Here is a 22,977-nt window from a genome sequence, read left to right on the forward strand (position 1 = left end):
GTGTTGATTTAAATATTTATTAGGTTAATATTATTATTATATCTTGATTATAATGATATATATTTAATTATATATTTTAATTAATACAATTAATTGTATTGATTCACCTTGATTTTACTTTTTTAAGTTATTTCGGATATACATATCCGAAAAATCTTAACACCAAAAATTGGAATATTTTAGATATGCATCTCCGAAGTCACTCATTTCCCAAAACAATGGTGACTTCGGATATGCATATGCGAAGTCACATTTTTTCTTTAAAAAAATGTGTCTTCGAAAATGCACATTCGAAATATATGAGTATTTTAGAGTTTTCACCACGGATCTGAGAGTATGTATATGGGTGCATAGAGAAATTCCCTTTATTTATTTGGAGGCCTTTTTATAGCCTAAAAAATGAGGCCCAAGACAATGGCTTTACTTGTCTTGCCCTTGGGCCAGGCCTGGGTATTTAAGTTTCTAATATGGGAATAAGAGATACATCGACCTAAATTTTGAGTTAGATATTTATGACTTTAAATATTTTTTAAATATTTTTCGAGAAGTGTCACTCTTGTTGTTAATAACAACGACCACATGCAACCTGATTTTGACCTATTAGGTAGCATAGTGGATGATTCATCTTTTTAATATAAGAGACATGGTTAGACAATTAGTGAGACATGATTACTCAATTATGACAAGGACATTCCTGCTAGTTGTTGGAAACGTGTTTGATTAGTTACCTCATATCATGCATGGGGAACATAGAGAACTCGCCCCACATGTGACAAGTGTTAGACCTCGCCCAATCTCTTTTTAATTCTTTCTAACCCCTTTACAAGATGAAAGTTAAGGGGTGGATCATTGATACTTAATGGGCTTGGGTTATATATAATAAAATAATCCACATTTTCTCATGCACGAGGCCTACAAGGACATAACAATCTACAGTCCCTCAAACGCGAGAAATGTATGGGTGAATTGGTTAAGGAAGGCATAAATGTACACAATCCTGTAAACACAAGGCATGCAAGGGCGGAGTGGTTAAGGATGACAAGTTGCAAAATAACTCATCATATGCAGTGAAAGATTTTTTTAATCTAAATTGTCAGTTTGGTGGTGACGGTTCACTCTGTTGATCAAAGGGTTTTTTAGAAAATCATTTAAGTTTCTCATTAAACTAACTATGATTAAATTGACTTAGAAAGGGCCATGCAATTTGGGCCCTTCATTTTTTTGCATGCTTGAGAGTAAAGCCATCGGTGTTCTGACACATTAATGATGGCTACTAGACTAGAGAGTTGTTAATTTCCTATAAACACTAAGACATTTGAGCATCATTTTCGTGTCTATTATTAACCCAAATAACAAATAATTTTCTTTGTGATTTCGCTTGTTTTTTCTTTCCTAGCTTCATTCAACATTATACGAAGACCTACTACGTATTCCCTCTTCCCTTTTTTTATACCCTTTTTCCCTTTCTGTAATATGAAGATGGATTTTCTTAAGGATTGTGATGCGAGTGGTAATGTGATTGAGCCTAACACTCAAGAAGAAAGGTGGGAGTTATGACGTTGATGTATTGAAAGTTTTAGGTGAGCAGATGGTAGAGGAAACCCAAGGTCCGTTAAGATAAAAATGTTTAGGAGTTATGATAGTAGTTCTAGTAGTTATTATAGCATTGAATATAACGATAATGGCATTGTTTTGGTATCTTCTTACCTATAACTGGTGAGAATGTAGATGTTACTTAAGAAACAAGCATGGATCATTTCTATAACTAAGTAGTTCGTGCCGATTATTTGTTCACTAATGAAGCTAGAGCACATGGGTTTCATAGAAAGTTAACAATATTTTCCACTAGAAGTGTAAAAGATGTCATCCTAGAGCCATGCACGGAAGATGGGGAGATATGTATAAAGATACCACAAGGCGAACATTTTCTAACTTATGCATGTGTGTTGTCAAGTGTAGTGTTATATTTGGTAAAATCCTAGACTAAGGCGACCTCTCCTAAGAGTTGGGTCTCCTAGACAAAATCTAAGGGATAAGCCTGAGAGGTTCCGCAAATGTGGGAGTCAAACAAGAGAGAGTCCCCATTGACTTCTTGAATATACCTGGTTATTAACCTCCCCTAGTAACAAGGGAACAATTAAGACCACGTCTGGGGAGATAAAACCCTATGTACTATAAACTCATATAAATACATCATCCCTCCAAGAAAAAAATGGACAGACTCTAAGTCATATACACTATTCACTACTCAAAGAGCACTACGTTCATTACCATAGTAACATATACAATTAATCTAATTGCATGCCTGCAACCAAGCAGCATCGGCCGTTTGCAGGATCTCTCACCTCACTTGAATTGGTCCCTTAAACAACCTCAAAACCATTGTACAAGACTTCTCACCATCGTGACCAAGACCTCAATATACTAAAGAGTAATATATCTACAAGGGCCTCTAAGTCTCCCTTCCCTTGATAGGGGAATATGCACACTATGTACTTTTTTTACCATTACAATGGTTATTGAGAAAGTCTTGAGGTCAATGTCAATAAAGTTCAACTATGTTTTGTGCTCAACTGAAGAGTCTAATGATGTGATGACTATTTCCATTGATTAATTAAAAAATAACTTACTTGTGTATGAGCAAAGAATGAAGGGTAAAAAGGATGGTGTTGAGGAATAAGCACTAAAGGTGTCTAATGCAGAAAGAGGTATATGGAGAGGCATAGGAAGATCCTCAGGAAGAGGTCATGATAGAGGAAGAAAAATCAAATAATTTGTGGAGTACTACAAATTCCACAAGCTAGATCACTATCAAAGTGAGTGTCCTAGCTTGGAGGAGGGTGCAAACTATAGAGAGTTTGATGAGAAAGAGGAAGTGATTATGACGACCAAGAGTGAATCAAAAAGTTGGGACAAGGATGAAATTTGGTACTTGGATTTTGGATGCATAAATCATATGGTTGGAATTAAGGCTTGGCTCTTTGACTTTGATGGAAGTTTCAAGGAAACAATCAAGCTTGGTGATAACTCAATAATGTCAGTCATGGGAAAAGAGAATGTTAAGCTAAGTTTCAACAATAAGTCACATGTGATAACTGATGTCTATTACATGCTAGGATTAAGGAACAATCTTCTCAGCATTGGACAACTTCAATAGAAGAGGTTGAGAATGGGTTTCAAGCACGACTCGTGCCAAATCATTCACGAGGAAAAGGCCCTGATCTTGACTGCTCATATGTCCCATAATAGGATGTGTGCGATTCATGCACCAAATGTAACACCCCTTTTATACCCCAAAATAAATAAGCATATAATCAGAGAATGAGCATGCATATAATTCAAAAGGGCATCACATCGACGTTTTCAAAAACTAAAAGCTTTTAAAAACCGACAACATTTATCTACAATATACGATACACCTGGTCATTTCAAATAACACCTAACATTTAAATACAATTCACACAGAATATGCATTCACAGCGGAAAATACTAAAATACTCATGTATTTCATAAAATGATTCATGTCCCATACCATGATCATATCTCAATAATCATCTCAACATAAAATAAATCATAATCAGAAATTTTGGCTTGAAAGCCTCTCAAACAACAAGTAGCCAAATAACAAGGTCTCAAGTCATAAACATAATACATAACCAAGTAGAAATATGAGTTCAACACGACTAATCTACCCAGTGTTACATGACCAGAGCATCGACTCACTACCTAATCTCCAACAATCACGGAAGAATCTCCAGCTAGATCACGCACGAGCTACTAAACTCCAGAACCTGCATGTCGCCAAACGAGGGCAACATTAAAACAGAAGGGTGAGAATACGAATCATTATGAAGAAAGTATAATAAGATACAATGGTTAAATCAACAATCTAAGTAATTAATCACACTATGTATAACCATGTAGATAATAATAATCGATCGATATTTTACATGTTATCAAGTATACGACAAGTATAAAGAGTATAATATTTCAATTCTAATATTATATTCTCAATTACGCACAAAAACCATAATTATCACATATTCACCCATTTAATCAAATATGTATTCAAACATCACTCATTTTAGTTATCAAGCTCATACACACATCACAACTACATCAACTTCACATATTCAATTATCGCATAATTCTAACGTGACTCAATGCAAGATATGTGACGCTATGCATGTGGTACCGCAATGTGAACCCAACGTTTCACCGCTTTCCGATTCAATATCTAGAATCCAAGCCACGCTTTCGATCCGGACAAGATCAAAGCCACCACGTATGTTTCCAATTAAGGATCAACGTACTCTACGTCTATTTCCATTCAAGGATCACCGTCTATTACCATGTGAACCCACAGTTTCACCGCTTCCACAATAAAGCCGACTATGCCATGAATGAATGTACAATTACCAACCAACTATGCAATTAAGATTATCTCATCAATCTTAACTTCGCATACCCATAATAATTCAACTCTATGAATTATATATCAAATTGTACACAACATTCACAACACATTGATATCAACCCACATAATAGAAACAGTATTCAATTATGATTTACAAAATACAATTAACACTAGTAAATCATACTATCTCATGTTAATTCATATTGCCAACAAAATATAAGAATATACTTCCAAACCAAGTATCAATTCATTAGTATTTGGTCAAAATGCAATTACGGTCAACTTTCCAAAATACCGTAAGTTATCGACAAACGAATAATCAATTCAATATCTATTATATTCCAATCAATTATACTTATTGAAATTAATTTTAACTATTAAGTAAATCAACTAATTAATAAATACACTTCATTATTTTTAAGTTTCTAATTCATTTTCTATTCTAAAAACCAATATTTAATATAAAGATATTTAAATCTCACAATTTCGGTCGGTTCGTAAATATCACATTTTCAACAAAATAACACCACCACATTAATCTACTAATTAAACTTAACTACCACATAAATTTTCATCAAATTCCGGACAACTAATTATATCGCTTAATTCCGCTATTCGGTCAAACGGGACTGTTTTAATTTTCATTTTTGTTTTGCTACTGTTACACAATTCAATATACTATTCTTATTTTTATTATATTTCAATTTATGCATTTCCAATTTCTAATATACTACTGTTCAATTCAATATATTCCACTAAGGCTATTGTGTTCTCAATTTCAATATATATACGTTTTCAATTCCCATTTTTCTTAGTTATATATGTATATATGAAACAAATTCAAGATAACTACCTCAAATTAACCAATGTGCAGCTATTTCTATTTTATATACTCAGTACTCCAAAAACATAATATACAAACCACAATACAATGAATTGAAGCTATAGTGAATTTAAATAATCACGCTACAGTAATTGTATGGAATATATAAGCTACAGTATTGATCCAACACATATACCCATATAAATGAGTGTGATATCTACTGTGTATATAACCATCATGAAACGAGCACATATATGTCAAAACAATGTCGCTACAGTAGGCGTTGAAGAACAAAACAGGACATAATCTTTTTTTTATCCTATCCAGATTCAATTTATTTCCAAGCATACAATATTCGTTTCAATTCTGTTTTTCCTATTTCATTTACTAATTCAATCTACATGAACACAATAGCAAACCATGACAAACAAATTCATTACGACACAGTTCAAAACAACATTATAGTTTCAATCAAAATAAAATCTATGATAGATTAATGTTAGGAACCCTAGATCTAAAATTGCATAAAAAGACAATTAAACAAAACAACTTTTCTTCTTTTTCATTAATGGCTACAGCATACAATTTATATAGTAGGGTTTATATCCCCTAAATGGGCTATGGGCCAGCCAGATTCTAATATCATAAATATAAATTAAAATACTACTAATTGCACCCCTTTATTTTATGATAAAGTCTTTCAGCCACATGGGTTGCTTCTTAATTCTTTTGGGCTTTGTTATCTTCATAACATTACTCTGGGCCCCATAAGGAACCTTGTCCTCAAGGTTCAAAGGTGTTGGGTCAGTAGAAACAGTACTGGTGCTTGGGCTGGCTGGAGCAAACGTGGGCCCATAATGAGAAACCGGACAGCTAATGGGGGAGATTTCGGTGGGCAGGTGAGGAGATAACCTTGGAGATTGGGAAATCACAGAAGGATAAGGGAGAATCTGAGGCAACGGTTGGGATTGCATGTTGGGATCAGAAGAAAAAACTTGGGCAGTGGGAGATCCTCGGGACACGCCTACGCGTGCGTTACAGCTGGCTGGGGTTAAAAATTTGCTGGCTTCTTTGAAAAAGGACAAAGAGTCGTTGGAGACCCCAGGGGTAGGATGGTCAAAACATGAAGGTGTACTTACTAACTTTGCTGAAGAGTTAAGTACCATGTCCTTTGCACTTTTCACCATTTGCTTCTTTCCTCTTTGTTGTTCCACAGAGTTCTGAAAAAATTCTTGGCTTCCAACACACACGTTTTTCAAACTGGCTTCACTCAAACCAGTTCCCTTTTGTTCCTTCGACAATGGATATACGGTGCTGGAGTTTGGAAGAGGTATTTTCGTCTTGTCTCTCGGTGAACCCTTTACAAGTAGATTCTGTGTCTGATATGTAACGTTATTTGAGCTTTGATCTGTATTTTGTAGGTCCTGCTGTTCATGTGTGTTGGAGAACTCAACCAAATCTGGCCGTGGAAGAGGGTGAAATTCTGATGTCGGATCCTCACCGTGATATGGTTTCAGCAACGAAACATGGATAACCGGGTGAATACGAGAGGACGACGGTAGATCTAGCAGGTAGTCGACAGATCCAACTCTTTTTATGACCCGATAGGGGCCAAAATACCGTTTAGCCAATTTCTGGGAGTGACGCTTGACCACCGTGGTTTGACGATACGGCTTTAGTCTTAACAGAACAAGGTCTCCTTCTTTAAAGGTAAAACTTCTTCTTTTGAGATTCGCTTGTTTTTCCATCGTGATTCTGCTACGCTTCAGATGTTCCTTTAACTCTGTTAATACCGTGTGTTGTTGTTGCAAGGTGTGATTCAAACCTTCCTCAGTAGCTGCGTCAGTGACATAGTCAATAAGTTTCGGGGGGTCGCGACCATACAAGGCCCTGAACGGAGACATTTGGATTGCTGTGTGAAAAGAAGTTTTGTACCAATATCCGCCAGATGCAAGAATTGGTGCCACTTGCAAGGATGGTCGCCGACAAAACAACGCAGGTACGTTTCTAATGAACGATTAACCACTTCTGTCTGTCCATCGGTCTCTGGGTGATATGATGTGCTATATTTCAGGTGTGTTCCTTGTAGCTTGAAGAAATGTTTCCAGAACTTGCTCAAAAATAGAGGATCTCGGTCAGAGACTATGGATCGGGGAATACCATGAAGGCGAAAAATCTCCACTGTGAAACGAGTAGCCAGATCTCGAGCTGTGAAATGCGTTGGGAGCGGGAGAAAGTGGACAAACTTGCTGAGACGATCGCACAGGACCCAAACTACTGTGTGTCCGCTTGAGTTGGGTAAGTTTGTTATGAAATCCATTGTAATGTCCTCCCATACTCTTTCTGGAATGGGCAATGGTTGTAGCAGACCCTTTTTCTTTTGTGTTTCGTACTTGTTTTGTTGACATACCATACACTTCTTAACCAAAGTTTTCACTGCAAGGTAAATACCCGGCCAACAAAAGGAAGTGCGCAGACGAGCGAGTGATGCTTTGACTCCCGAATGTCCCTCCTCAGGTGTATGATGGTATTCCTCCATAATCTGCTGTCGCAAGTTTTCCAGATCTGGTATGTATACTCTGTTCTTGTAGTGTAGGATACCTTGTGACACTGAATATTCTCCACTCTTGTGATTTGCCAATTCTAATATTTGCCGTCCCCTGTGATCTATTCTTTAAAACTCTTGCAAGGTGCGAAACAGATCCGGAATGGGAGAAGATATAGCCAAAAGTAAAGGTTCTGCTTTGTCAAATTTTCTACTCAGGGTATCTGCAACCATGTTTGATTTTCCAGGTTTGTACGAAATTTCGGAATCAAAACCTTAAAGTTTAGCCGTCCATCTTTGTTGTTCTGGTGTTTGAATCCTTTGTAGTAGTAAATCACGTAGACTCTTCTGATCTGTATAGATGTGAAATTTATGACCAATTAAATATTGACGCCATTTTTTTACAGCTTCTATAATGGCGAACATCTCCCGAACGTACACTGACGCTTCTTGCATGCGAGGACACAACTTCTTACTGAAGAATGCTATGGGATGACCTTCCTGCGATAACACCGCGCCGATGGCTACTCCCGACGCGTCTGTATCAATATTAAATATCTTTGTAAAATTTGGCACCGCTAAGACCGACATGTTGGTCATTTTATTTTTGAGCATTGTAAAAGCGCTGTCAGCCTCTGTACTCCATGAAAATCTAGTGGAACGAAGTAAATCGGTGAGCGGAGCGGCGAGTGCGGCGTAGTTTTGAACAAAACGGCGATAAAATATGGTGAGTCCTAAAAATCCACGGAGAGTCGAGAGAGAACGTGGCTGTGGCCATTCCATTATTGCTTTTACTTTTTCTGAATCGGGTGCAACGCCACTCGCCGAAATTATGTGCCCCAAATAATCAATTTGTTTAGCTGCAAACACACACTTAGATAACTTAACAAAGAAAGATTGTTCCTGTAGTAAGTTAAACACCACCTGCAAATGGTCAATATGGTCACTAAAATTTGAACTATAAATGAAAATGTCATAAAAAAAAACTAGGACAAATCGTCTAAGAAAATGTCTTAATAAGTCATTCATTGCCGACTGGAACGTAGAAGGTCCGTTAGTCAAGCCAAATGGCATAACTAGGAATTCATAGTGTCCGTCAAAAGTGCGAAAAGCTGTTTTATATGTGTCTTTCGATGCAACTCTGATCTGGTGGTAACCAGAACACAAATCTATCTTAGAAAAAATGGTAGCTGAGCCTAGCTCATCTAATAATTCATCAAGAGTTGGGATGGGGAATCTGTCTTTGATAGTAACAGCGTTTAGTGCGCGATAGTCTACACAAAAACGCCATGTTCCATCTTTCTTTTTCACGAGTAGGACCGGGGAGGAAAAAGGGCTTGTGCTAGGAATAATTGTACCATCCTGAAGCATCTGTTGGATTAGGGTAGTCATGGCGTCTTTTTTTGAGTGGGGGTATCGATATGGCTTAACATTGATGGGAGGAGTGTTTGGAAGAAGGTTAATATGATGGTCTTGTGGTCTAGGTGGTGGGAGGCCTTTGGGTTGTTGGAAAATAGATTGGAATTTGGTTAAAAGGTTGGTGATTTGGTTTGGTAAAATAGGCGATGGTTTGTCATTGGCTGGAAAAGTAGGTTGGGTGGGTTCTAAAAGTAATAAATGAAAAGATGCGACAGAGTCTGTGTGTATAAGTTGACGCAGCTGATGGAAAGTAGTATGCATAGGTTTTGAACTAGGATCACCGGTCAATGTCATGGGTTTTTCTTGATGATGAAAGGTGAGGGAAGGGATAGAAAAATCTGCCTGAATGGGTCCTAGTGTCCTTAGCCAAGCCATACCCAAAACAATATCCGCCCCTTCAATTGGTAACAAATAGAAAGTAAGAGTGAATGATTTATTTTGAAGTGAGAGTTCAACTTGGTGGCAGATTCCTTCGCATTGTAAATGAGATCCGTTACCCACCATAACTGAAAAGTGATTAATAGGGGTAGTTCTGAGATTTAAATGTTGGGCAATCCTTGGCTGCAAAATATTGTGTGTACTGCCTGTGTCAACTAGAACCATCACTTGTAATCCTGCAATTGATCCTTTGAATTTGAGAGTTTGTGGTGAGAACTGCCCCGTGACCGCTTGAGGGGAAAGTTGAAAATAAGTATCATTCAAGTCTTGTTCATGAACACAATCTGTGTTCTCTTCCACCTCCACGTGTTCAACACCCACGTCATCATCTGCGACTAGAATAAGAAATCTGCCCGTAGAACATTTGTGACCCGTAAAGAATTTTTCGTCGCAATTAAAACAAAGACCTTGTGCACGTCTTTCTTGTAACTGTGCTTGAGTGAGTTTCCGAATTGGGGTTTTCGGCTGCTGTGTGTTGAAAGGTTTTTGTGTGGGGCTGCTGTTTTGTGGGATAGGATTCTGGGTTTTGAAATGGGACGGGACAGTAGTAGCTAGTGGTGGTTTTGTGTACATGGTGGGCTTTAGGCTGTTGTGTGGGGAGAATTTGGTTTTAGCATCCTTAATTTTGGATTCGATCAACTTTGCTAAGCCAATTTCTTGAGATATAGAGGTGGGCTTGTGAATGGCTAACTCATTTTGAATATCTATTTGTAATCCGGAAATGAAACAATTAAGTATTGCTTCAGCTGGTAAACCAACAACCTTGTTACCAAGTTGCTCAAATTTAGTTTGATACTCCATAACAGAACCCATTTGTTTTAATTTGAATAATTCTGCTTGGTGATTCTCAAAGGTAGAAGGACCAAATATGAGTTCCAAATCACGTGTGAAATTAGCCCAATTCGTCAACAAACGATTTTGGTGCATCCATTTGAACCAACTTAATGCGTCTCCTTTCATATAGAAAGAAACAAGAGACATGCGATTTTCAGGTGGTAGGTTATAGAAACTAAAATACTGGTCTGCTTGAAAAAGCCACTCTGACGGATTAGACCCATCAAATAATGGCAATTCGAGTTTAGGGGAACGTAGGGGGGGTAAGGCAGGAATTTGGGGTTGTTGTGGGTAAAGGTCTGGCTGTGGGAAAGGGTGGGGAAGGGTTTGGGGTGGTATGAAAGTAGTTTGTGGATGAATATATGGGAGATATGTGTGAAAAGGAGGCGGTGGGGGTGTTGCTGTCAGTGTGGGGGTAGTAAAAACAGTAGGATGGGGGGTGCTGTGTAGATGGTTTGGTGAGTTTCTAAGAGGGGAGTGTGCAGATGTGAGGGTCTGTGTGAAAGGAGGGGAACCAAAAGAAACAGTAGCAGAATGCTATGTAGTACCTGAGTGTGACGCTGAATGGGTGGCCGCTGCTGTCATGGGCTGTTTCTCACGGTTTAGGCCAGCTTTTTGAATGGCAGCCATGATAGCTTCATACTTAGAATCTTCATCTTCCCTTTCGGAATTCAGCCTTGTATGGATCTCCCCCATTTGTTGAGCTATAGATGCAGAAATTTGTGCAAACCTTACATCTATTTGTTCTTGAGTTTCAGCCATAGCATTGTTAAAGTGTTGGGTAGACATTTGGATAGCCTCTTCCAAAATTTCTTTGGAAGAAGGGTTTGGAGGTTTTGGTGGAGCCATGGAAGGAGTGAGTAATATTGATGAAAGCACCAATGATAAATTAATGTTAGGAACCCTAGATCTAAAATTGCATAAAAAGACAATTAAACAAAACAACTTTTCTTCTTCTTCATTAATGGCTGCAGCATACAATTTATATAGTAGGGTTTATATCCCCTAAATGGGCTATGGGCCAGCCAGATTCTAATATCACAAATATAAATTAAAATACTACTAATTGCACCCCTTTATTTTACGATAAAGTCTTTCAGCCACATGGGTTGCTTCTTAATTCTTTTGGGCTTTGTTATCTTCATAACAATCTAATTCATGTTAATCTACCCATTGACCCAATCATACTAACCCATAATAATAAGGATTCTCCCCCTTACCTCTTCAATTTCTTCAAACCCTAGCTTTTGCTCTTCTCCTCTCTTAGCCTCCTTTCTCCCCTTTCTCTTCTCTTGAAAATGACCAAATGAAATGATATCCCTACTCTCACTAAACCCTTACTATCTTATGGTTTATAAAATGGGCTTAAAAGATAACACCCCCTATTTACTTCTCACTCTAATAAATAGGCCCAATTAGATATATATCTCTAATAACTCAATTAACCCATCAAACCCAATAAACACAATTATACACAAAATTAATTATTATATCACATAACAATTAAATAAATAATTAACACACAAATGAGCCTAATAAAATATACTACTTATTACTCAAAGTCTCATATTTTTGGTCTAATCTTAATTACTCAGAAAATTCCCAAAACGCTAAATATTAACTCATTAATATTTTTAATACTAAAAATATTAAAATTTTCGATTAAATATCGACCCGCTATCCCGAACCGATATCGACTAAATCGTCCCAAAACGCGAAAATCTCAATAAACGTCAGAAATGACTAAATTAAGAAAATAATTATTAAAAACACCAAATAATATAATTAATAAAAATATTAATAAAAATCGGTATGTTACAACTCTCCCCCACATAGAATATTTTCGTCCTCGAAAATTCAATCGACACAACCATTTTGACACCGAAACCACACTTACTCTCTCCCGATTCATACCAATACAAAATGTTCCATATATTCAACCATACAAGCTTCCAAGGATGCCGCTCCAATACTCGAATGGAATATACCATGCAAACACACCGTTCTCTCGATGTCAAACTTAGCAAGTCTCTCTATCCGATAATCCATCCTCACTGGAATAAAATAAGCGCATCTCGTCAACTAATACCAAATCTAATTCTGACTCTCTCTAATCTCGTCAAGAATACTACAAGTTTCAACATACCAAGCTTAACACACGAAATAGTCGCTTCACAACTAAACTCAAATCTCGAAATTGTTCCAACAATCCCAACTCTTGAATCATCAACATAGGCATATGCAATAATTTCCTACTCAATGCATCGGCTACGACATTTGCTTTTCCAGGATGATAATTCAAACAAAATCATAATCCTCCGAGAATTTCAACTATCTCCTTTGCCTCATATTCCCAGATAATTCAAACGCTTGTGCTCACTATACACATCAAATCTCGGTCCCAACAAATAATGCCTCTTAGGAAAATTCTCAAAACGCCAAATATTAACTCATTAATATTTTTAATACTAAAAATATTAAAATTTTCGATTAAATATCGACCCGCTATCCCGAACCGATATCGACTAAATCGTCCCAAAACGCGAAAATCTCAATAAACGTCAGAAATGACTAAATTAAGAAAATAATTATTAAAAACACCAAATAATATAATTAATAAAAATCGGGATGTTACACCAGACATCATGCCAATATGTTTTCAGGTATGCACACTTGAGTGTCAAGGGACTAAATATGCTTGTGAAGAAGGAAATGGTAAAGGGTTTTCCAACCCTAGTAAACATAGAAGAAAAATGTATTGATTGCTTGAATGGAAAGCAACAGAGAGAACCGTTCCTAAACAATCAATTTTGAGGGCCAATGAAAAGTTGAAACTTGTTCACTCTGATATATATATATATATATATATATATATATATATATATATATATATATATATATATATATATATATATATATGAGGAGGGATATATTGACTCCAAGAGTAAGTGTCGAACACTTACTCCAAATCTTAACCATTGATTTTCATTAATCTAACGGTTTTAATTGATCATTAAATTTAATTATTTTTGGAAATATTTTTTTATATAAAAAATTAATTAAAGCCGTTAGATTAATGATAATCAATGGTTAAGATTTGGAGTAAGTGTTCAACACTTACTCTTGGAGTCAATATATCTCTCATCTCTCTCTCTCTCTCTCTCTCTCTCTATATATATATATATATATATATATATATATATATATATATATATATATATATAGAGAGAGAGAGAGAGAGAGAGAGAGAGGAGGGATATATTTACTCCAAGAGTAAGTTATTCTAACTTACTCCAAATCTAGACCATTGATTTTTCTTAATCTAATTGTTAAAAATAATAAGTAATAATTTTCTCTCTCCACATTTAATTACTTATTATTTTTAACCATTAGATTGAAAAGAATTAATGGTCAAGATGTGGAGTAAGTTATAATAACTTACCCCTGGAGTAAATATATCCCTCCTCATATATATATATGGACCCATGGAGCTTGAATTACTTGAAGGAAACATGTACTTCATCACTTTTACTGACGATTATAGTAGAAAAACTTAGGTCTTTTTTCTGAATGAAAAGTCTTGTGCCTTTGGTGTATTTTAAAGATTCAAGGCATTAGCTGAAAAGGAATCTAGTTGTTTGATTTAGTGCCTTAGAATTGATAGAGGGGGAGAATTCACATCAAATGCCTTCAATGAATTTTGTAGCTTGCAAGGAATTAAAAGGAAATTGACTACTACATATACTCCACAACTAAATGGAGTGTTTGAAAGGAAAAATAGGACTCTCATAAATATGGTTAGAAGTATGTTGTCTTGTAGAAGTGTTCCTAAACATTTTTGGTCGGATGCAACCAGATGGGCCACCTATGTCATGAATAGAAGCCCCACTATTGCAATCAAGAACATGGCACCTGAAGAATGTTGGAGTGGAACAAAGCTGTCGGTTAATTATTTTAGAGTGTTTTGCTGTGTGGCTCATGCTCATGTTCCTGATGCACAAAGGAGGACATTGAATGGAAAAAATATTTATTGTGTAAATCTTGGTGTGAGTGAAGAGTCTAAAGCCTACAAGCCGTATGAACCAAATGTAGGGAAAGTCATCATTAGAAAGGATGTTGTGTTTAAAGAAGCAAAGAGTTGGAACTTGAATAAGAAAGATCAAGCCAGTCTAATAGACTCACATGCCTAAATGGAAAAATAAAGTGAAGTTACACAACAAAAAGATATAGAGGTAACAACTGCAAGAGTAGCAGAAGATATAATTGAAGAACCTGCAGATAATCATAGTGATGAAGATAGCAATGGAAGAACAAAAACACATGAAGAACCTGAATAAATTCATAGAATTAGAAAACCTCCAAGGTATCTTAATGATTATGTAACTGGATAAAAAAATGAAGAGAATAATCAACTACAAAATCTTGTAGTTTTTAACTCAAATGATGACCCTACTAACTATGAGGAATCTGTCAAATTTGATGTATAGAGTCTATAGAGGGCAATGACACTTAGGAACTGGCAACACTTCCCAAAGGTTTAAAAACTATTGGAGTAAAGTGGATTTACAAAACCAGGTACAATTAAAAGGAGATGTTGACAATCACAAATCGAGATTGGTGGAAAAAGGTACTCTCAAAGGCATGGTATTAATTATAATGAGGTCTTTGCACCTGTGGCCAGATGGGATACCATTAGAACAATACTGACAGTTGTAGCAAATTAAAGGTTGTTTGTATTCTTGAAGAGTGCTTTCCTGCATTGCTGAGCTCACTGAAGATGTACACATAAGCTAACCTACATGATATGACCGAGGCAATTCAAAAATAGTGTATAAACTAAGGAAGGCTCTCTATGGTCTTAGAAAAGCTCCAAGGGCTCGATATAGCAGGATTGAGTCATACTTAAGTGTATGCAAGTTTCAAAAGTTTCGATATGAGCATACTTTATTTGTCAAGCATGGAGCTCAAGGTAAAATTCGCATTGTTAGCCTCAATGTGGATGATCTTATTTACACAGGCAATTATTTGCAAATGATGGATGAGTTTAAGCAGTCAATGAAAGGATAGTTTGCAATGATTGACTTGGGAAGGATGATATACTTCTTGGGAATTAAAGTAAAGCAAGGTAATGATGAAATCTTCATCCATCAACAAAGATATGCAGAAGAAGTTATAACCAGATTTGGCGTTGAAAAGTGCATCAAGGTATGCAGTCCTATTGTACAAGGTTTCAATTTGGTTAAAGATGAAGGTGGTAGAGATATTGATGCCTCAATCTTCAAGCCAATGGTAGGAAGTTTGATGTATCTTCTAGCAACAAGACTTAGCATGGATTTTTTAGTGTGCTTGGTTACAAGATACATGGACAGGCCTACATAGATGCATGTAGTTGTAGTCAAAAGAATCATGAGGTACATGCCAGGCACCTTAGAGTTTGTCATACTTTATAAGTAGGGAAGTACAAATAACTTGCCATTGATAGGGTGGGCAAACTCAGATTATGCCAGAGGTGAAGATGATAGGAAATTCACCTCAGGGTATGTGTTTAAGATAGGCTCAAGAGTAGTGTTGTGGTCCTCAAAGAAACAACCAATTGGCACACTGTCAATAACAAAAGCAAAATTTGTATTTGCATCCTCCCGTGCTTCTCAAGGGGTATGGTTGAGAAATCTGTTAGGCCATTTGAAAGTTACTCATAAGCAAAACTCAATCATTTTCTGTGACAACAGTTCCTCAATCAAACCATCGAAGACTCTTATCATGCATGGTAGGTGTAAATTCATAGATGCTAGGTTTCATTTTCTCAGGAACCTGACCAATGATGGAATTATGGAGTTAAAGCATTGAAACCCTTATGAACAACTAGCAGACATTCTCACTAAGTCAATGAAGCTTGAGTCATTTGTCAAATTGAGGGAGGGCTTAGGGGTGGAACAATTATCATGTATTACTTGATTTTTGGTGATAAAAGTCAAAGTAAGGGAGAGTTTGTTGTATAGTCTTGTTGTGTTTTGGTTGGTAGTTAGTTGTAGAGTTTGTTGAGAGTTAGTTGGAAATTGCTTGCTTTTCAAGTAATGACAACAACTATGTATTCTTATAGTGCATATAAGTGCAGTTGTGCACTATGATTAATAAGGAATACACTTTGATCTAACATCAAGTTGTGGATGTACTATAGATATGTCACCGTATTTTTGCTATTAGGAGATAGGTTATAGCTAGAGGAGAGTTTCAAGAATGTACGCCTCAAAGTGTTACCCTAAATTCAATCTTAGTAGAGACACGACATGCATTGCAATATAAGAGGCGAAGGATGAACATGGGTGTTAGATATACATGGTAATAGTTGTGTTTTAATTTGTTCCTTGTAAACAATTTGAAAATTTGTATTGTTAGTTGTATTTTATGAATGACTGATGTATGATTTTTGAATGAGTTATGAATTGGTCTTAGTTATGCCTAATTTATATGTATGGTTTATTGTGTGAATAATCTATCCGCTATAAAATCATATTGAAATTTTCTTAAGTATTGTCAAGAGGTTCATAATATTGTTTAGAGGTTTGTCTGAATTTTAAATTTCGGATTCAACCATTAGTTATGAAATAAAGACCTAGGCAATGTATAAAACTCTATCAAGAATGTGTCCGAATTTTGAAATTAGTTATGAAATAAAGACCTAGGCAATGTATAAAACTCTATCAAGAATGTGTCCGAATTTTGAAACTCAAATTCGCCCATATATTTGACACAGCCAAATTATACCTGCAATATTGTTTTAGGGGTGAATCTGGAGATTAAAATCCAGACACATTTTTTGCTTAAATAAGAGATTCTTTTTTATGAAGAGTTTTGTGGTATAATTGATGCATCCGAATTTTAATATTCGAACGGTGCGAAAACCCTATTTGAATTTTCAAAGGAATAGTGATCAATATATGAGATTGAGTGAACAATATTCAAATTTAAATACATAAAATCTCCATTTTGCTCTTGTTAGCCTGTCTGTCTTTTATTTTTAGAATTTTTTTTAAAGTAAAAGCTCAGATCATAATAATCTTCTTCAACTAATAATTTCCCTACATGCTTGGTACCCGTAGCTCTTGGTTTTCTGGTTCTTCTTGTCATCATTAGATATTACCTACGTACTTTCTACTATCTTCAATGTTCATAATGAAAATTGAAATAAATGTCACCCGGCATTGCCATATTTACGCTCCTTTCACTCCATGAAAATGACAGTCATACATACTTTAATTTAAGATAAAAGAAAAAGCTCTAATTATTGAATAAAGTGAATATGGTCTATACAACTTTGTTCAATTCTGATCCACTGAGGGTAATCTCTTTCAGTGAGCTTTTCTTTTAATCGGCGAGTTAGCTTTTAAGTGACAACGAGGATGCTTGAGAGTAGAAAGATTGCATTGCATTATTATCATAAATAATCAATAATAGGACTAAAACGATATACTTCACAAGCACAGAATGGAACCGTTACAGGAGCTATTGACATGACTAGGACAAAGAAAATCAGATCTCAAATATCAGGTCAAAGATATTCGAAAAACAGCCACATCAGCAGAGGACAGATCCATTCCAGTTTCAGAAAAATTATCAGTGAGAAGATAGCAAGTACTGGCGCAGTGGTTCTGGACCACCAGCAATCATTAAAAACTAGAAACAAACTTTAATTCTTATTATTTCAGAAATCTAAGGAAAATGGTAAATTTTTGTCACCCATTTTAGGTGAAATAAAATCAGAAAAACAAGTGATAAAAAACTAGTAAACTTCTTTGGTCATGCAGTTAAAATTGAATCTTGGCCTAATCTTTTTTCAATGTAAAAACTAAACCAACCCAATCCATACATGTATATTGATCTTTCCAGTAGTATTTAAATTTAAGGGTTTAACAAGATTGATCAAATGAAAGGGTTGCAAAACCACCCCACACCTAACTAAAGTTGTATATATAACTTAAGAACAAATAAAGACCTTAGGGAAAATAAATGAATAAAATAAAATGGAAGAGCAAATGCTCACTTTCATCACCTTAATTCCCTCTTCTAACCTTTCTACAGAATAGAACAAACAGAGTCAAATATCATATTGAGGGGACCACTGACTATTCATCTATGCAGCACTTTCTTTTTGGATAGCTCATTTATGCAGCACTTTACCTGCAATGAAACAACTCAGGTTACATTTTTATTCTGAAAGAATAAAAATATAATAATCCAAAATTTTGATGTATAAAAAATACTTTTATTTTTTGCATTAATTTTTCAAATGTTTTCAATACCTACCTGGTCTTTGAGCTGCCAAGAGTGAGCTCTAAATCATCTGAACCGGAATCTTCATGGATCCTCTCTCCTTCCCAAGGCTTTACCATACCAGCTGCACTGTTTCCGAAGGCAAATTCGTCTGAAATAGCTTCGGCCATTGGTATGTCAGCATTATGATCAGAGCCTGCAGCTATAGCTGGAGAACATGTCCCACTTTGTCCAGGTGTCCACATGCGGGAATCACTGCCGCAGAAAACCTCTTCCCGGAAGCCAAATGGATTAGAAGCCACTAGGCTAAATGTAGGAGAAGTTGGCCCACCCTGGGGCATCCTAATCCCAGCAAACCAATCTGGGTCGAGAACTTGGCGACCTGGGCTTGGAGGGGTGGAGGAAGGCAGGAAGGAGTACTGCTGCCCACCCCAGCCAGGACGAGTGGACTGATCCTCCCAGATGTCAGCTTTTGTCTGAGATGATCGGGCAGTTGGAGAGCTAAGTGGAGGAGTGACAGGAGCACTAATGGAACCGGTATGAACATATAGTTGCGGAAGCTTGGAAGAGGATGCTGATGAAGATCCAGATGAGAGGTTTTTGAGCCATGGAATTAGGGAATTGGCGTCACCATTAGGATTTACAGCATGGGAGGATGAGCGCGGACTAGGGAAGGATGAAGAGCCAGGGCTTGGGTTGTAGGAAGCACAGGGACTTGGATGGTAAGATGAACATGGACTTCCCATTGCAGAACCACCTACTACATCCATGCGCTCCATAGGCTTGCATCCCTTTAAATTAAACTTTTATTAATATCAAGCGATAAGAGATAGAATGCGCAAAATTTTGACATTCAAATAACTTGCATTTGTAAATCAAGATACATCATTTTAGCAATTAGATGGATCCATATGCAACAAACAGTTTGACAGTTTTCCGTTCAACAAAGAATCTAACATGCTCAAAAAGTATAACTTTCATTCAATTAATATATCACCCTACTAATTTGAAAAGGAGCTTGCTATTATTGGATATTGTTGCGACAATTATTTCCCTTTTACCATAGGCCAGAATGTAAGTAGATTTTTATATAAAAGTCGGGCTAACAATGAATTCATCCTTCTTTAAAAAAAAAACAATGAATTCAATTTTAATGCTTTAATGCTTGTTAGTGACCAACATCTTTTTTGTCAATGGTTAACTACATACAAAGAAGGAATTTTATCAAACAAATATTGACAAATATAAGAGTAACAAGGGAATCAGTTCCTAGAAACAGTTCTACCCCTACAGGTGTCAGAGTAAGGAAAATTTTACTCTTACAGTTTATTATGGCTCTGTCTGGTTCAATAAATACATCAAGTTTTTGTCATTTTTACTTTATTCATTTTAATTATAGTCATTCCATTATTGAAGAACATTATAGCAACCTATAGTTTAAACATTGAAGAGTTCTGTTCTAAGAATTTTGGATATTAACTTGGTTATATAGCTTGTCTTAAAAACATAAATTAACTAGATGTCAATTCTGTTTGCAGCATCATTAAATCAACAAAAACAGTACATAAAACTTCTGGCCTATTAAGTTAGCTGTTTGCTTGTATTACATATAACTGGATTGATTGCCAACTTGGTTAATTTTTGTTCACTTAGCTAAAACATGTCATTTTTAGCAAAGATAGAAAAATGTACCCCTTTTAAAGTTTAAACACACGCACTCAACCACATTTTTTACTCTTTTTTACCCAAAAACAATTAAAAGGAAAAAGTAAAAGAAAACAAGTCCAACCAAGGAAAATCCTATTGAGGACAAACAAAACTGGTGAGTGAATACTGAATAGTGAATACAGCCATTCTTTCAGTTTGAGAGCGTCATCAATAATAAAGGTGAAACTGCATAAAATAAAGATAAAGATCTAAATCTAAATAAATACAACCGCAACCCCCTAAAAATAGAAGAAAAATCACGGGAACTAAGGAAAAAAGTAGCTCTCCAAATCAGAGTACCATGCAATTTCTGCAAAAGCTTCTGCCAAATTGCAACAAGCACAGCAACAAACTAAATATACCAATCACACACCTAACCTGACAAAACTACCCTCAACAATTTCTCAAATTCAAAGTACCCATGTTAAAAAATTGTTTGCTTTCTATAATCCATTGCCCCCAAAAGTCCAAACTGAGATATAATAAAAAAAGTGAAAAAAACCAAAATGGCCATTTTCTTCCTCCCCTCGAGATCTATGCTACACCTAAATAATTCTCACGGATCAACAAATTTAAAACGCACTATAGAGAGAATCTTTAGTGCTTCACGCTTTAAAGCGAAAGGCACAGTGCCACAGACACAGCCCCGACCAGATCTAACGGTCACCGGCGAGTCAAAAAAAGAAAGAATCTAACCCAATTCTCATAAACACGTTACCATACACCATAAATATCAAATTAACAAAATCACACATTATCAAAAGTACTAGCATTAAACACCGCACCATCTTAGTAGCATTTTACTCTCTTCTCTTCCCCTTATACATCATTTTGCTAGCGTCAGTAGCATGTGCCATGTGCAATTTTCAGAAACCAAAACCCCACACACACACAACAAACTGTGAATTCCAAACCTCAATCATCAATGAAGCACAAAAACTACAACGACACTGATAATAATTTAAAATAAATAAATAAATTAAATGTAATTAGAGGAGTCGATGTAAGTATCTGATACAGAGACGGATAATTTTTTTCAGAGGTGTCGGTACTACGTAGACAAAACTTGATGCTAAAATTAGAAGGAAAAACTCAAGATTATACTACTAATCAAAAATTAAAAATACTAACTAGAGTTATAGTTAAATTGCTTGTTTCTTACCTTACGATACGTTGTGCCATCCGGTTCAACGATCCAACCGGCTTCATTACAGAGAGCTTTGAGAACTTCATTGTTATCACAATGTTTCGGAAGCTTGTAGTTACCGTACATTCTCAAACCAGAGAAGATCTTCGCAGCTATAGCTCTTCTTCTTCTTTCTCTCCTCTTGTTATTCTCTCTCTCCTTCCACGTTGGTTGCCTCGTCCCCGACGTCATTTCCTCGTCGGAAAAAAAACTCGCCGCCGACGAAGTAAAAAAAGAAACTCCGGTAACACAAATAATTTCACAGCTCTTTGAAGGTTTGAATCGGAGTAAAATAAATCTTGATTCAAGAAGCGATGAAGATTGACTAAAAACGACGACGTTTGAAGGAGTTGAAAATTTTTATCAGAAATTCAGAACTGAAAATTTTGGTTTGATCGATTTTGGTTATGATCTAATCTAATCAGATCTAAGCTAGTGAAACGGTTATTCGCCGGAGTGAAGTTAACGGAGGATGTTGACCGGAAAACTCGTCGGAAAATTGTGTAGAGAAATCATGAACGAATGAATGGGGTGAAGAAAGAAAGAGAAAGTGTGAAAGAAAAAGTGGACTAAATACATTGAGGTGATAAAATGAGACATGGTTTATTGGATTATTTACGGTGATGCCACTGGAAATAAAGAGAGAGAAAACGGAAAAATGAATGTGGAGTGGGATTTGTACGTGCATGAGTGGACTACGTGTTAAGGTTGACTGAGGTGCACTGCCCGAAATATGGCAGTGGGTATTACGGATAAAAAAAGAAAGAAATGTCCTAAAGGTTAGGGGGTTAATTAAAGCGTAATATTGCTTAGATTTGGAAAAGAAAATAAAAGGAAAAAAACACAAGTGGTAGGTTTATGATTGGTGTTTAGTACTGGTATTTACTAGTTCAATGAGTTGAATTAAATTTGAATTTGACTTACTTATAATTTAAGTTTGTGTTTTCAATACTATACTAAGAAGAAAAGTAATGCCTCTGTTAATTACATTCTAATCCCATATTAATCCATAGATTACTTTCATTTTAAGGATAAAACTGTCATTACAATTAAATTGAATCTGTCATTAATGTATTAAGTATTTTCATATTTTCATTAATTATTTTTTATGTTTTTACGTATTTTATGCTGCAGACACAATCATCACATAAGTTGCTGCCTCCAATACTCAACCATTTGGTCCAATATCCCATGCGCCAATTTTGATCCTTTCCAACTTCTGAAATCAATTTTTAACAACTTCCAATGAATCCTTCCAACTATTGCCCCTTCGGTTTCTTATACTTCCTCTATATCAATGTCATCCGTAGAAATCCTCCCCAAACATATTTCTTGCT

At 35.9% G+C, this 22,977-nt stretch overlaps 1 protein-coding gene across 2 annotated transcripts; it reads right to left on the reverse strand.

Moving 5' to 3' along the window:
* Positions 1–18,324: 18,324 nt before the first annotated feature.
* Positions 18,325–22,191, reverse strand: LOC131653403 (BES1/BZR1 homolog protein 4-like). Of its 2 annotated transcripts, XM_058923535.1 has the most exons (3): positions 21,617–22,191; positions 18,781–19,538; positions 18,325–18,654 (listed from the first exon to the last, which is right to left on the reverse strand). In XM_058923535.1, exons 1-3 carry the CDS (start codon positions 21,830–21,832, stop codon positions 18,651–18,653), a joined length of 978 nt encoding a protein of 325 aa, XP_058779518.1. In that variant the 5' UTR covers positions 21,833–22,191; the 3' UTR covers positions 18,325–18,650. The 2 variants fall into 2 exon arrangements, with proteins under 2 accessions (XP_058779518.1, XP_058779519.1); XM_058923536.1 differs by lacking the exon at positions 18,325–18,654 and having other exon boundaries at positions 18,777–19,538.
* Positions 22,192–22,977: the final 786 nt, after the last annotated feature.

The sequence above is a fragment of the Vicia villosa genome, linkage group LG2, assembly GCF_029867415.1.
Source record: "Vicia villosa cultivar HV-30 ecotype Madison, WI linkage group LG2, Vvil1.0, whole genome shotgun sequence".
Classification (NCBI taxonomy): Eukaryota; Viridiplantae; Streptophyta; class Magnoliopsida; order Fabales; family Fabaceae; genus Vicia; species Vicia villosa.